Source organism: Ambystoma mexicanum, chromosome 9 (assembly GCF_040938575.1).
Source record: "Ambystoma mexicanum isolate Mex_15411 chromosome 9, UKY_AmexF1_1, whole genome shotgun sequence".
Classification (NCBI taxonomy): Eukaryota; Metazoa; Chordata; class Amphibia; order Caudata; family Ambystomatidae; genus Ambystoma; species Ambystoma mexicanum.
Window position 1 is genome coordinate 638,950,183 of NC_090931.1, and position 16,248 is coordinate 638,966,430.

At 43.1% G+C, this 16,248-nt stretch overlaps 1 protein-coding gene across 1 annotated transcript in view; it reads right to left on the reverse strand.

Annotated features, from left to right (window-relative positions):
- The window catches only part of SARM1 (sterile alpha and TIR motif containing 1), a 189,460-nt gene that overhangs the window by 43,673 nt on the left and 129,539 nt on the right, over positions 1-16,248 (reverse strand). Inside the window, exons 4-5 of the mRNA XM_069615344.1 lie at positions 8,330-8,421; positions 208-443 (exon numbers count right to left, since the gene is read on the reverse strand). Of these exons, the coding sequence (XP_069471445.1) occupies positions 208-443; positions 8,330-8,421 (328 nt within the window). The remainder of the gene's footprint in view (positions 1-207; positions 444-8,329; positions 8,422-16,248) is intronic.

Consider the following 16,248-nt stretch of genomic DNA (forward strand, 5'->3'; position numbering starts at 1 on the left):
AATGGTGTAATTAATGATCAAAGCCCTCTTTACGTTTCCAAGTACACAGAGGGTTAGGGAGATGGGACGAATGGCATGTGGGTACTAACCAAATCTCTGCCTCAGACAGAAGACTGTAACATGCATGAGCTTAATTCCCCCTCAACTAACGACCTTATAGTGTGCTCATTGATGTGTTTAAAGCTTGACTCGTGCCTTCGCACCTACCTCTGGCTGCTGACAAGATGCGCACCCGGTGGAACCCCACATCAATTCGACAATCCTCTTCTAGCTGCTGCTCCGTGACGCGGTGCAAGTAGTTGCGATCAATGCCACAGTTCACCAGGTTGTAGGTGTACTGACGAAACTTAGGGTCGATACTTCCCAGCCAGTCCGCAAGGTTACTCCTGTCACAGGTCGAGTAATTGGCGAAAGACTTCAACTCTGTAAGATCCCTTAGAAACCTGAGACATAAACCAGGATGAGCTGGAACATCAATTAATAATAATAACAATGACAGATACACAGCTATATTCATGACTGCCAGTGTAGATTTGTGGAACAATACATGAATAGAAACAGACTGGTCTGTATCCATTACCTTATTCCTCAGTCAATCAATCAGCAAGTTGACATAAGGAAGCATATTGATACGCTGTCCAAATCAGGATCATCGACTTATATGTTGTCATATACAAGTCTATTTGTCTATATTTGCTGACACCTAAAGGCCGATATGCTAAGAAATAAAAGGTCAATTGTTTAATAAGGGGAGAGACACAACAAACCTAACAGCCAATATTCTAACAGTTGCTGACCAACCTTTCAATTGATTGGTGGACTGGTGGACCGATTCAGACTTGTTGATCAATCTGTAAAACATACATGTTTATTAGCCAACACACAGTCTAATACAAACCTGGAATCGATTTGCTGCGAAACCTAGCCTTGGGAGTAGTATGCAATCGGATAAAGGCCCATTGATAAACAAAGATCCCAGAATACATGCATGATCAGGGTGTTACCGATGCCCAATTAATCGCAGACTAGCAGAGGAAAGCCTGTGAAGCAGTGTACGGGAATAGGGAGAGGTATACTGAGTAATAATCTACACGATGAAGACCTCCTAGCCAGTGTTCTGACAGATTCACTACAAGGTAAATCTACTGCTTAATGCTTTCAATGATTCAAACCTTCCAACCCATTCAGTGTCCATCAAAGGCTTTCAGTCCATGCAAAGGTGGACCTGATCCAGTTTATCGATGCGTACATAGTCTTGTAAAGGCCTACCTCTAGATTCAGAACTTTAAAATGTGTTGACTGACACAGACCTCAGGAGGAAACACAGGTCAGTAATCACCCAAGCACAGATCAGAGGCAGGAGGACCACGGAAACATGCTACCGTACATACCACACAGGCAGCAGGACTGATTATAGTAGCCAGAGTGAGAATATGCACACCATGGAACATTCTCTGAAGGAGATGTGTATTTTGAGCATAGGCAAAGGATTTTTATTGGAGAAGGCTAGACAATGATCAGGGAATAATCTTTGATATAATTTTCCTGAAGAAGGCAAGATTTTCCCTTCCACCTAAGATGTACGAGTGTAAGGCCTGTGAAGTAATATAGTACTATAAAGTCCCCTTTACCAAGGTCTAAACCCAAAAGGTGAACGCAAACTATATTTAAAGTACAGAGCTACTTACGTCCTCATAGAAGAATGAAGAGAACAATGATGAATGTAGAAAGGTTCCATACAGGAAAATAAAATAACACTAAGTAAAGTGTGTGCAACTTCAAAACAGAGCCGGAATTTAATAAGGTACATATGGCCAGCAGGGATAAGAAAAAGGTGGATTTGAATGGATGGATAAAAGCAAAGAATGCAGGTCAATAGCAAAGCACTCTACTAACCCTGCATTACTTATTTTAATTGCATCGTCATCGTTAGTGGCCCTATAACACTTACTTAATTTGAATCATCATGGCAACTGTTATCTCATATGCCCTATTAACCACTCAAGCCCTTGCCCCATACTCCTCTTCAACCCACATCACACACATGTCTCGATCCCCCTACTGTTAATGCTCTGGAAAACCAAATCCATCTGCAGAATAACCTCCTTTCTCATGGATGATTTCAACACTAACAATTCACCACTCATGGTCATGGGCATAAACAAAACCTCAATCACCCCCCATAACTCAGCTACCCCTGTTGCCCTGCACACCTGCTTATCCACCTCTCTGCACTTCTCTCATACATCCAAAGCGGCAGCAGAGTTGGCCGAATGATTAACAAGGTGAATCCCTCTGCTCCTCTTCCACCATCTAACATTCCCTCTGAAGCACCAGTAGTGCTCATGGGTGACTTCAACATCCCCAACACTCCTCCACCCACCAACGCAAATTTGAATACATCCTTCAAGACCATACCCTATCCTCCCTCCACAACCAAGCCAATCATTCTCGGGACCACGCTCTCAACCTTGCCCCCCTCATTTCCCACATCTAATATCACTATTATCCCCTCCCTATAAGTCTACTGAGTCCTTCTCTGCAGCATTACTGGTCTCCCCACTTTATCCCGCTCACAACTCCTCAATCTCCAAACGCATATTTTAACCTGAGTTTATGCCCACGTACATAGCTGAGGTTATCTCCTTAGGGCACCTGCATTGAGCAGACATTCTCTGACTTTAACCAGCCCGTAAACTCCCCCTCTACCTACCACTATCCCGCTTAAATTATCACTCCCTCTATCCCAACTCTGGACCACCCTTCGTAACCACCTCAAGAACGACATGCAACCCCACCTTCACAAATAGTGCAAGGACTAACTCCCTCTTCTCCTCACCTATAAGAACACCCTCCTCTTCTTCACTTCAACTCTGCTAAATCCTCTTACTTCATGACTCTCATTACTACTCTTTTCCTTCACCCCCACAAACTCTCCTCCACGCTCCAAGCCATGCAGACTTCTCCACGCTCCCAAGCATTCTCCACTACTCTCTGCTAATGGCTTTGCCCAGCTATTCCCATCCAAGACCTTTAAGATCTGAGATACTGCCACCACTCTCTTCTCCTCCCCTGTTTCCTGACCTCCCCTGCTACATGCACCTCCTTCCACTTAGATTTTTTCTCTATAACTTCTACCACTAAAATAGGGCCCATCTCTTAGGACTGTGAATTCCTCGTGTATCTTTATTGACCTGTTTGCTCAGCAGATGGTCAGGTTAGTCAAGGAACTTGCACCTCTGACCTCCTATCTCTCTTTCCCCCTCTCTCTCTCTTACTCGTTCATTTCTTCTTCTCCCGTGGGATCTTTCCAGTCTGCTTCAAGCCAGCTACTATCCTTCTGATCCGCAAAAAACCTGTGGCTGACCCCAACAATTGTGGTAATTATCAGCCTGTATCTCTCCCCCTCATCTTATAGAGGAACTCAACAAACCTTGATACTAATGACATACAAGATACTCTAGTCCAGAATTCACAGCTGGCATTTTACAGAAACAACTCCTACCCATGTGTCTAAATTTTCAAACCTCTGCTCACCATCATAAACCCTCTTCTATACTTATACTTCTGGACCTGTCTGCTGCCTTTGATCGTGTGAGCCCTCCCTCCTTGATATTCGTGCTGATCCTGGAATCCAGCATACCACCCTCACATGGACTTCCTCCTACCTTTCTCATTGTTCCTCCACCATCTTGTACAACACACATACCTCTGATGTAACCTCCTTCTCTTTTGGAGATCCCCCAGGCTCTGTCCTTGGCCCTCTATACTTCATCTTTATGCCTCGTTCGTCAGACAGCTCATCTGCTTATTTGTGTTCTCTTATCACCTTCTATGCAGTTGACACTCAAACCATCTTCTATTTCACTACTTTGAGTTCTAGTCTCTCTACATGCGTCTCTAACTGCCCCTAAGAAATCCACAACTGGATGGCAATTTGCTGTCTAACGTTTAACTCCTCAAAGGCCGAAGTTATCTAACTACCAGCCTCCAATGATCACCTCTCTTTGGCTCTTTTTCTACTCTCCTCCTCATTTCCCCCTGACTTACTCTTCCCCTCGCCAAAGGCATGCAAACTTGGGGTCATTTTCTTTTATAGCAATAACAATCTTCACCACTTTATCATTGCTACCTCTACTGATGCTAGGATTAAAATTCTTAACAACAGGAAAATCTTCCCTCTCCTCACCTACCGTTCTACTGAATCCCTCATACTATGTCTAGTAATCAATTACCTTGATTACTGCACTAGCATCCTCCTTCATCTCCTGCTTTCCTCCAATTCCCCACTTGACAAAATACTCTACTTCACCAAACACACCCTCTATAATCTCTCCATTCTCATCTGCCACTTCTCCTCACTGTATCCATGCTTGATGGCTCTCTATGACAAATTAGTCCATTTTCAAATTTCGACTGCTTGTCTTTAAATCTCTCGATGGGCATTCCCCACCCCTGACCTGCCCGAAAAACGACCTCCTGTTGCTCTACTCTTCACAACCTCTGCTCTTACACTCTCCTTAATCTCTGCATTCCTTGGCCACCCTGCACATCCTCTTGCATTTGGTCCTTCTCCGTCCTTGCCCTGAACCACTGCAACTCAGTAGCCAAAATGAGGTTTTGCCTTTACCACTCTTGCAAGGCACTTGATAGTGGATTGATCCAAATTCTGTTATTACTTTTGAACATTTTTCTGGTCGAAAAACAGCTGCTCACTCAAAAAATACATGTAAATAAAAATAAAAATAGAAGGGTGAAAGACAAGAAAAATGTCCAAAAGGCATGAATATCACCAAACCTACCTGGTTGTCAAACTGTTAATAAACTTTGCTTTAAAGCCCCATAGCAAATGTTTCTGATGAAAGAATCTGGACAGAATGTACCCTGCCAGGCTCGGAGGTTCGGACATCGGTTCTGAGGCCTTGAGGGTCATAGATGTTAATGATGGACAGTACATCTTATACATTTTAGAAGGTATCTTGGCAGGTGGGAGATTTCCAAGTCAGTAAATCCAGAGAAGAAAGCCTTTGGAAAAGCTAGCGAAACCCGCCAAATGGCATCTATTGATTGCACCAATGAAAAAGTAAACACAAGATGGGAGAATACAGATCATGTATAGATTTCAGCTCATTCCAATCTTCTGGTTATGGAGTCAAAATGAAGAAAAACGGCTGCCAAAATGAGGGATTTGCAGATAGGAAACTCGATGTGAGAGTTTGGAAGGGGTGTGACTGTGAGGAGTGAACCTCTGCATCAGTTAGGGAGAGTATAGTGCTACATGGACCAGAAAGTGTGGACATTTACACCAGTTTGCACATCCCTGGACACACTGATAGCAACAGTGAACAGTCTCTTTGCACAGTTAATAGAAATACTTCAGTTGCTCCGGTGATGGCTGCTGTAGCTTTTTGCAAAGCAACAACGGGAAATTGAATAAAGTACCATACACTGAATGTCCACATCTCTAATCCAGGGAAGCCAACAGAATTTCTGTTCACTCTCCTGAGCACATTCTGCACCAAAGAGTATTGCTTAGCTGTACCATTTTAGGTCCAGGATTCCGGGCTGTTTGTAGGTAATGGGTTTGTACCTTTGTTAATCTACCCTCTACCGCAGAGAACATTTTTGGATTCAAAACCTTGGCTCGTCCTCCTGTTGCAGATAATGTAATAAACATCAATATTCTGGGAGACCATGTTGGTTTAAGCGATCTGCACACACTCTGCAAGGCCTTTGCTGGTGGGGTCTGGCCAGTCTTCTTGAAAGCACTGCCCTGCAAAGAACTACCAACATGAATGAGGAACCTTGTCCACCCCTAGGATATCCTCATTGTCATTTATTTATAAAGTTCTGGACATTTTGAAGGTGACAGACCTGGACAACCTTTAGCTTTTGGAATACTTTCACATTACTCCTTATGCACAGTCAAAGGAGTGACAACATATATGGCCTGAACGTCTTTAGAGCCCAGATGATTGAAAAACAATATTACTTAATGGTTGACTCTTGTTCCCTTCCATTCAGTAGTTTCCAGCTGGTAATGCTGTTTTGCATTCACCTTCAACTGGCTGGGTACTGTCACACACTAGTTTCCGATGCACCTACTTGCATAATGATGTTGTTGCTGATATTGTGTTCTTGCAGGTGTACAGAGGGCAGCTTTCATTCTAGGGAACTCCGCCTGGGAATCACCAATCCTACTCACATGTTTGAATTGTTTCTTAATGTAAGGCTAATGAGTGGGGTGGCGGTTTATGTTTTGTATGAGGTTCTTTTGGCATTATAACTGAGTAGTGCCTGGTTTTCCTAGACCTAAGAAAAACAAAATGGCTGGTGACTGAGCCTAATTTTGAAGGCAACGTGCCCCATAACACGAGGCAAGATCACAAAAGGAACGAATGCCCACCAGTTTTCTTCCTCATGAATGCTGGCAACTCCAGATGGTACAGAGTATGAACAGAGCTGGTATCTTTTAGGTTTTCCCAGGGTGAAAGGAGGATGCAGTGGGAATCGCATGAAGCTTCTAACTGGATCCACCACCGAACTGACAAACACAGCTGGCACTGCATTGGGGAAATATGAGCAGATGTTTGCCCCACCTGAAAGTCAAGCAACATCCTTCTGGATGAACTTCAATCTTTTTTCCAGATAGTCTGGCATTGTATGGATGGGTGGCCTGGCATGCCAACAGCAGCCGGATACTTGTGCAGCATAGATAAGTTTCCTATAACAGCTCCCCCTCCAGGCATGTTTATGCTAGCAAAATTGGTTCAAAATGGAAGAGCAATGTCGACATGCGCTGCATTGGGTTACTGTTGAGCGAGGAGAATACAGTATCTTTTCAAACTGAGAGAACCTTAGCCTTGTGAGTAGGAAGAGGGGGGTGCCTAGCATAACCCTGATGCTGCCCTACAGTGTTTACCATGCATGTATATGGTTAGCGTAATAGCCTTTCCATCTCTGCCTGGATGACACAGTTACCAAGGCTATGTAATTGACAGACAGGAAGAAATAATTGTTCACAAGACGCTCACTCAGGCTCATCCTCTTTGGAGTGGGGATCTACAAAACTAGCTCAAATCCAGAACTGGCCTATTCAAATGGTACTTAATGGCTTCCCTCCATAACATCCAACGCGTAATCCCTCACCGTCCTCGTCGACAGCAACAAGTCTTACAACAAGACTTACATTGTGATGAAAATCCAGACAGCTCCATCTCCTTTGCAAAGGCAAGTGCTTTATCCATGTCCAGATTGCAGGACAATAATCCAGACCCTAGTTCGTTCACACTTGTATAGCGGGCATTGCTCTCCTGGATGGAGAACTAACTTCCTTTCTTTCTCCACTAAAGGTTGCGCAACCAGCAACAGCCTGTCCCAGGATAGGACTCAAGAAATACAACCATTTCTCCCCAACCATCAGAGAGATACACTGGGGAATTCCCCCAGCCTGCACCACCTTCAAAACGACCAGCTTGACATACAAGGCAATGGCAAACTAATTTCCATCCTACCTGGATTAAATAATCACCATCTCTTTGCAGCACCAGGAGTCACACGATCAACCACACTACAATCTAGGTGATGCATGAAGGAAAGAGCCAGGAAAAGGGCCTTCTCCCATTACACACCCGTACTCTGGCATAACAGAACAACAGGCATCAGACTGGCTCCATCGCTCCTGCACCTGAGAAAGGAGCTCAAGACCCAGCTCTTCATCGCCCACTGACATCATGATAAGGAATGCATTTTTGTTAAATAACGCGCTTCAAACCAGAGACTATTCTCTAAGCGCAAGACCGGGATTTGTACCTGTGCTGATGTGCGTTGTCTTGCTTCCAAGACAAACGCATTTCCCCTAAGCTATCCACACAGCTATAGCTCCTCTTCCCCTCTTCACCATTCAGCCCTACTTTCCTTTTCGTTGTTTCCTCCTCTCTCTTAATTACCCCCCTTTCTTGTACAGCCCTCTGTTGCCTCTTAGTTCTGTGTGTTTGCAAGGTTGGTTTACAGAATATTAGGCCCATACATACATACATACAATAGAAAACAACAGGAACATGCCATGGGATTAACCTTTGAAACCAGTGGCAAGAAGCAGTCACAACAGGATCATGCTAGGGTCAGAAATGTGGACACAGAGAAAAGGGGGCTGATGACAACTACAGATGCACTTTAAGATCAGGTAGGGGATTGCGAAACATTGCCAAAGGTGGCACAGTCTGAGATGATACAGTAGTCTGGCAACAGGCTGACAGTGCAGGTGCATACTAAGGTCAGCCAGGGAGGCAATGCCACACTAACTCCACCAGCTGGGGGACTTACCCACCTTTTTCGGGTTATGCTCGACGTCATGCCAAGGTCTTCTCTGAGATCGGTGTCTGTCAGCTTCAGCAGAAGATCTCCGTCTACTTGGTGCTCCTAAACAAGTGTGCACGGAGTAAAGATGACACTGTGTGCGTGAACACAATACACTCAGCTTTCGCTAACCATAACAGAAACACACGTGTGATGGATCATGAAGAACAAAATGGGTGTATTTAGCACACTATGGCGCATGTGGGGCACTACTCATTCAGAGTAGAACATACATGGAGCACTACAGAGCAACAATCTCACCCATGGGGCACACCGACACACAAGAGTACACATATTGGGCGCATAAGAGATAACGAGTACAGAAATGTAGTCTTCTGTAGTGGTGTGTATACACACACACACACACACACACACACCCACACCCCCCCCCCCGAGTCAGCAGGAGGCAAAACCAATGAGTACATTCTGAAACCCAAACTTCTATTTCCCTATCCCACTGCAGAGACCGTACGGTGACCAGCTTCTAGGACTTTTCCATATCATAAGATTTTGTTTTGGGCCCTTAAAAATAGATGAGGTGTGGCTGGCAATATCGGATAACATATTCGCAACTCCTCCTTGAAGCAAGCATATAGACTTATTTCGTATTTTTTCTCAATTTGTTCTAGATAGCAGCGTTGATATAGACAGTGTTCCCTCTTCGTAGAGATGACTAGTTTGTCATTTCTCATTACCAATATTTTGAGAACGGCTCTAAGGGGTCAGGAAATGTGGATCTGTGGGCCAGAAAAGGCAACCAATCTTCTGTTTCTAATTGATCCTTGTGGTGGGCTGATAGATAGCAACAAGCGCTGTGGCCCCCAACCACGTGTCGAGCAGCACATGCCATAGTCACTCAATTTGCAAGAGAATTCTGAGCAAGGGATGATTACGAGACTGTTTTTGAGGTTCTGAAGGCATTATCCTGTAGGTCAAGAGAAAAAACTGATGAACAAAAATGTGCATAATCACTGGTCCCTTTGTGACAACCTCCATACCCAAACGAAAGACCAAACATGTCGGTGTCCACACTGATTGATTTAAAAAATAAAAGTTTACATTAAAAAAATCTTAAATCCTTCCGAATAAAAATCAATTTCCAGCGTATGGGCTGCTTGTGATTTGCTATTTACCATTTAAAACCGATGATCGGTTGGATTTTGAGACAAACACATTTTAAAGAAGTTTTCAAATTTCTCCTGCCAGCTTCAGGGAGTGAAAATGTAGTTCACCTCCAAATGCACCAACTTATTAAGCGATCCACAAAGGTGAGGGTCTCTCCCAGAGGTTCAAATATTTCATGACTTCTTCGCCCCATCATCAGGCACCTTCCTACCCATATGCCAGCTATTATGCGCTCTTCTCACTTAACTGCTCTTTTGCTGCGGCCTTTGATCCCGATGCGGCAGAAAGCTGAAAAGGACATACCAATCCTAAAGCTTCATCACTGACAACTAGACAAGGGTGCGTGTCTAATTCTGCCAGTCTTTGTGATGCGCTGCTTCCACATGGTGCCAGAATATTTTTGGCCAATCCTGTGCTTCAATCAAGTTCAATAGTCTTTCTTCTCCCGACTATGTAAGTCCCATCAGTGCGCTGACAGATTGATCTGTACGGTTTGGGTCTTTGGGTCTATCTGACCTAAAACATTTCACCTAATCACATTTCATTGAATTTATTTTACCTTTTTGTTCGGTCTAAAATGCAGGGGCAGACCCCCGCAAACCCCACCACTTACCCTCAACCTAACTTCCACTAGATGTCGGCCTATGCACAGCATGTGATCTAAGCAGATTCCACAAGCCTCAGAAGGGATACATTACTCACCGTAATCGTATTTCTGATGCTTGTATCTGCTTAGATTCACATGCGACCCACCCTTCCTCCCCTCTGAGAGAAGGCCCATGGATGCTTGTAGTCTTATCTTATCTATCTTCTATCTGCTTGGATCATCTGTACTCGCGCTACTCCTCATGCTACCTCATGTGAGGAAAAAATACAATCTGAGGGTCCTAGACGCGTGAGGGATCATGGGTACAGTGGACGTCACACTAGGGATAGTATTACTGGCACGCCCTGTGTCGATGCCCATTTTCGAGTTTCGAAAAACAAACTGTAATACTCCGCAGCTTCCAATAGATGTCGGCCTATGCACAGCATGTGATGTAAGCAGATTCCACAAGCCTCAGAAATTTAATTACATTTGACTGAAAAAAGCTTACAAAAATTCGATCAAATGTTTTAGGTCAAATGTTTTTAGGTCAATTTTGCTAATACCAGCAGTACTGCACAGTACTGATAATGGAATTTTATCTGATCCTTGGAAAACGGGGAGGGACAAACCCAACCTCCTTAAAATAAAGTTTCCAGGACAAATGAGGCGTCATATTGGTAGGCATTTATGGATGGCAATTGTACAACGATTTTGGCATTGTTTGTATTCTCGAATTATAAAGTATAGGCTGATTAGGGCTGTCAATTTTCTGGTTATCCCACAGTGCATACAACAGGCGGGTCTATGCACGGTTCTTGTTCTTTTTCATATGATTTGACAAATTCAACAATAATATGGGACAAAAAAACTGTATGTTTATTATTTCAATTGAATCGCCACTTTCACAATGATGAGGGAAATTAGTATCACACAGGCAGATCATATGATCACGTGCACTTGGCAGATCTGCACGAGTGGTAAGGATTTCGTATTTTTAAAGTAATTTGTAATCTGTGGTGTATTTTTTCAAACTTTAATGCATTTTATATTGTCAACTTTAATTCTGCCTTTTTAAAACCTTTTTATTACAAATGCTATGTTTCAATGTGTTTTCATGGAGCCTTTTTTACTTCCGAAGAAAATGGCTTAATTGACTGACACAGGCTTGCTAGGCCTACTCATGTCCTTGTAAACAGAGAGCTGGAGACAAGCACGCAGCGGAGATGCAGGGTCAGGACTGCAAGGATCCCGGTTTGAGGCAGTCTTAAGCCGGGTAGTGCCCTGGACATGGTCATGTTTAAAGCTGATATTTCAGGAACGTTGTCTATGAATCGCCATTGGCCTAACATTGGTGATTACTTGAGCCCTTCCCTCTTTGATGCCGATTACATCTCCCTTCTGACCCAAACCATGATTGGGCTGTCCGGCCTTAGAGCGTGCTGTACTAGTTATTCTGGGGACAATTGACAACAAAAGAAGGAGCTAAAACTGAGGTTAGGGGGCTTGTGCCCATAGGGGTTGACCTTTGGTGTAGAATGGTCTTGAGGAGCTGAGGTCTTTCGTTTGTTTTTGTGTTTCATGTAGTGTTAAAACACTCCCTTATGAATGCTTCTGAGCACTTTGCGACACTGCAGAATGCTGCAATGGTTGAAACACGTACAGTGTATATACCATGGATAGACAGTGACCTCTACGGTGTCAAAGTGTACAGCATAAACGGGCAAGATCTACAATTGGTGGGCCATTGGGGTGTGCTAGGAGGAGCAACATGGGAATCATTGTTCGAACGAGGGGGACTTTTTCTGAAAAATAAGGTAGGTTCCGTTGTATTGGGCACAAGAATGGGGACTAAGATGCCCTATCATGCAGAATAGATTAGCAAAACTCTGCTGGAAGTCTGTGTCAGGCATTAACGGCAATACCCAAGTTAATGCCAAGCAGACCCCACGCCAATTACATGTGGAGTCCCTCAAGGCTCTTGTGTCTCTCCAACATTATACAACATATTCACCAAACCTCTCTTCGATGATCTGGACCTTCTAGGTATCACCTACACTAACTATGCAGATGATACACAGACTCTCCTCCCACTTTCTGGGGATCACAGTAAGGACGGGGAGTTGGTGAATAGGGTGTACCTCATTATTCAGGCATGGATGGCATCCCATGGCCTCTGCCTGAACGATGATAAGACAGAGCTGATTATCCTGGGCACGCAGGCCAATATCAACAAGTTAGGCACGGACTACTCCATGTTCAATATTGACGGCAATAGTATTAAGGTCTCCAGGGAAGTAAAAACGCTTGGTTTTTATCTTGATTCTACCATGTCATTCACTAAACAGGTTAACTCCTTAGCTTCCACTACAGCATATACCTGCAAATTAATAAGAGCAGGTAAGCCCTTCCTATCCAATGATAGCTGCATGATCCTGGCGAGAGCCTTAATATTATCCCGACTTGACTACTGCAATGCCCTCTACAGCGGTGCCAATAAAGCCATCACCAAAAGGCTCCAAATCTTACAAAATAATGCCTTAAGAGCTGCACGCTGCATAAATAAAAGGGAACATATTTCCTCCATCAGACACCAATATAAATGGCTCTCCACCGACAATAAAATCCACTTAAAAATGATCTCCCTGACACATAAAGCTCTCAACAATGCTGCTCCCAGCTACTTGATGGATAAAATAAAAAGAAGAACTTCCAGCAGACCGACATGAACTATCAACTCTAACTGCCTGGTAGTACCTAGATTTAAACTTACTACAATTGGCGGTATTAGTTTCACTGCGATAGCTGCCAAATGGTGGAATGCCTTGCCACATAACCTGAGAGTAGACCAACCCTTCTCACATTTCAGAAGGAATTTCATCAAACACATCAATTCCAATAACGGGTAAATGCACCGCTAGATACCTCTGTCGCACTAGCATATCTGGACTGTATACATGTATTATTAGATTTATACCACAAATGTAGATAACTATATTAACGTATATAATTCATTGTTTCGTTTGATATTAGTGTCATTAACTAAGGGTTATATCTGCATTAGTGTTAAGCATGACAGACCTTTATCTCTGGATTACTGTAAATTATGTAACTTTGCAAATTCCTGAAATATTGTAAGCCTTGCATATTCTTTCTGCTGCGCCCAGTTACCCTTGGGTCTGGCACGCATTACAAATAAATAAACAAACAAACAAACCAAGTAGGGGCAATATGGAATAGTTGAGACAAATGGGGTCATACTGCAGAGCGGCAGTATGAATAACGACGACAGCATCTTTCAAATGCACCACATTTTAATGAAACTCCCATTACACAATGGAGAAAAATTTCTGGCAGTAAAACCCGCTCTGCCGGCATACAGTCTGCAGTAAATACCGCTGAGGGTAATTAGTGCCAGACAAAATACTTCGAATCGCATTGCTATGACACCGCCCTTGCTGAGATAAAGGGACGGCTGTGCCACAGCATACCCAAAATATTGAGGATGCTTAAGCAGAGACTAATATCTTGGAAAAAAGGAAGGGAGCAAATTGTCTCACTCCATAAAAGATATAAGAATTGATCGCGCACACACCGAAGCTCCATGAATACCGCAGATTGGTTAACTATGTTCCATCTTCTGTGATTACAGGACAGTAAGTCCTTCTGGAAAGAAATGAGTACATTTCAATATAACAAGTAAGGCATCCGCGCTGAAAAATGGGTATCATGCATAGAGCTTCTACATGGAAAGCAAGATACTGTCAACCCTTTTAAGCTCGATCTGGAGTTTGGCCAATGGAATCTTGATCTCTGCATAACCCCGAAGACATATTAGAAAATATTTGTAAAATAAAATCTTCCAGGGTTCCTGGGCCAGATGGTCTAGTTAACCTGGTGATTAATAGGGATCCTGAGCTATGGGCCAGGATATTGGATAAGCTGTTTCAGTGGCTATTGAAGAGCGGAAAAACCCCTGCTTCTTGGCAGAAGTCTACTTTAATACCTGTCTATAAGAAGGGTCACAGGAGCGTACCAGCTAATTACAGATTATTAGCTATGTAGGACGCCCTGTAGCTTTTTAATGGATGAGCTCCGCGAGTGGGTTAAATCAAAGGCAGCTTCTTCCCCTTCAACAATCAGGATTTCGTAAAGGAATGAGTACGATCCATAACATCTGGACCGTACAAAGCCTGATTCGTAATACACTAAGCTCTTCTACCATGTATTTATAGATTTTTTTGAATGCATTTCATCAAGTTGTAAGGAAGAGACTTTGGGACAAGTTAGCCAAATGGGGATTGGGCCTGGATTTACATAATCTACTCACACAATTCTATACAGAAATGACTGTTGCTGTTAGATTGAATCTCCAGGGACAATTAAGCTGGTATGTGCCCATTACCGATGGCCTTAAACAAGGCTGTGTGATGGCCCCTCTTTTTTAAATTTATACATTACCGTCATGGAAGATGCATTTGTGACCTGCAATAAGTACCCCCCCTCCAACTAAACTAAACAATGGAAAGATCATCTGGTTGTTGTTTGCAGATGACATAGTGCTGTTTGATAGGTACAACGTCCTTTCATCACAGGATGTTTTTTCAGGTTTTTTTTTACCGCAAATCTTTTGCCGAAAAAACTTTTTGGGGGCCAGGGGGTAGAAAAATATATAAATTGGATGTGGGTGTTCAGGAATATTTAAAACATTTAAGGGGATGAGGTTTGGGGGGACCCCCCACCAAAATAAAAATAAAAATAAATTCGATGAGTTTTTTTCATAAAAATATCTGCGGTAAAAAACCCAGCGAAAAAACATCCCACAATGAAATGACATGGAATCGTTTGATAGAACCCCCATTGGTTTGAAGCACTGCTTGACGGTCCTTGAGACGTACTCTGAAGAGAATAATTTAAAAATAAATAGCCTGAAGTCCAAGATTATTGTTGTGGGAAGCAGAAGCTTGTTTAAAAACTTTAAATGGGGGCTAGGTGGTGCTCCAATGGAACATGTAGAATCGTACATCTACCTGGACACAATAGTAACATCTACATTATCCCCCTAAGCCTCAGCAGCACCATGTCGTCCCCAAGGCCTTAAGTCGATTCGGCCTTATTAATTCTTACGTCAAGGTAAAAGGGGGACATTCAGTGGAGGCAATGATCCCTAGCTATAAAACTAGCTTTATTCTGGCAATATTACACAGCCTTGAAACATTCTCAGACTCTCAGCTTCAATGGCTGAAACACTTGAGGGCAAGTTGCGGACGCGTAACTTAGGAAAGCCACCATCAACTCTGATCGAGCCAATATGTATGGAGCGGAGGAACATATCACTGCCCACACTAAATAAAATATAAAGAAGCTTGTTGCTGGAAAAAATACTCACTGATGGTGGCAAGTCTCTATTGAGTTGTCATGTCGCCCCTGAAGAGAAATCAGAAAATTGCCAGCCACATTCCAGGAAAATGCTGCATGCCTCATGCGCAGTATTTCTCAAGACAATTGGGTGGCGTCTGGATATTCCTCATAACACCAACCTTACAATAATTTGGAAAGCTTTAGTTGACAAAGCGTACGTATGGTATATAGCAAATAACATCTCCCACCTACATGGGAAGAAAACATTGGAGTACACTAGGCAATCCTTTCCGTAGCTAGACCCCATGAGCTAGACACGATCTGCCATCTATCTGCAACGTTTTATTATGTTACTTAGTTTTAACTTGCTGCCCACTCAAATGATCTCGGGAGCCAGGGAACACATTCGGTCTGCAGAAAGAAAGTGTAGAATTTGCGACAGCTTGCTTGAGATGGCTAGACATGTACTACACAGTGCGCTAGGTTGTCCTCGCTTTATGAGATTAATTATCAGAAGTTTGTAAATCGTATGCAATACATTGCAGAATACCAATATTGGGCTACTGTGATGAGTGACCAATCAAATGTCATCTTAAATGCAGTATATATGGTTTGGAACAGTGCTCCCAAGACAGCATAAGTCAATGGTAGAAGCAGGATATAAGATTTGCCTATGATTCTATGCAGCGGTATAATCATTGTGATTAGTTCATTCTTAATGCAATAAGTATTTTCGTGTATCAGAACACTTGATAAGTATTGGAATCTGTGATAAGTATGTATTTTAATGTGATTTTAAGTCATATTTGATTAATTGT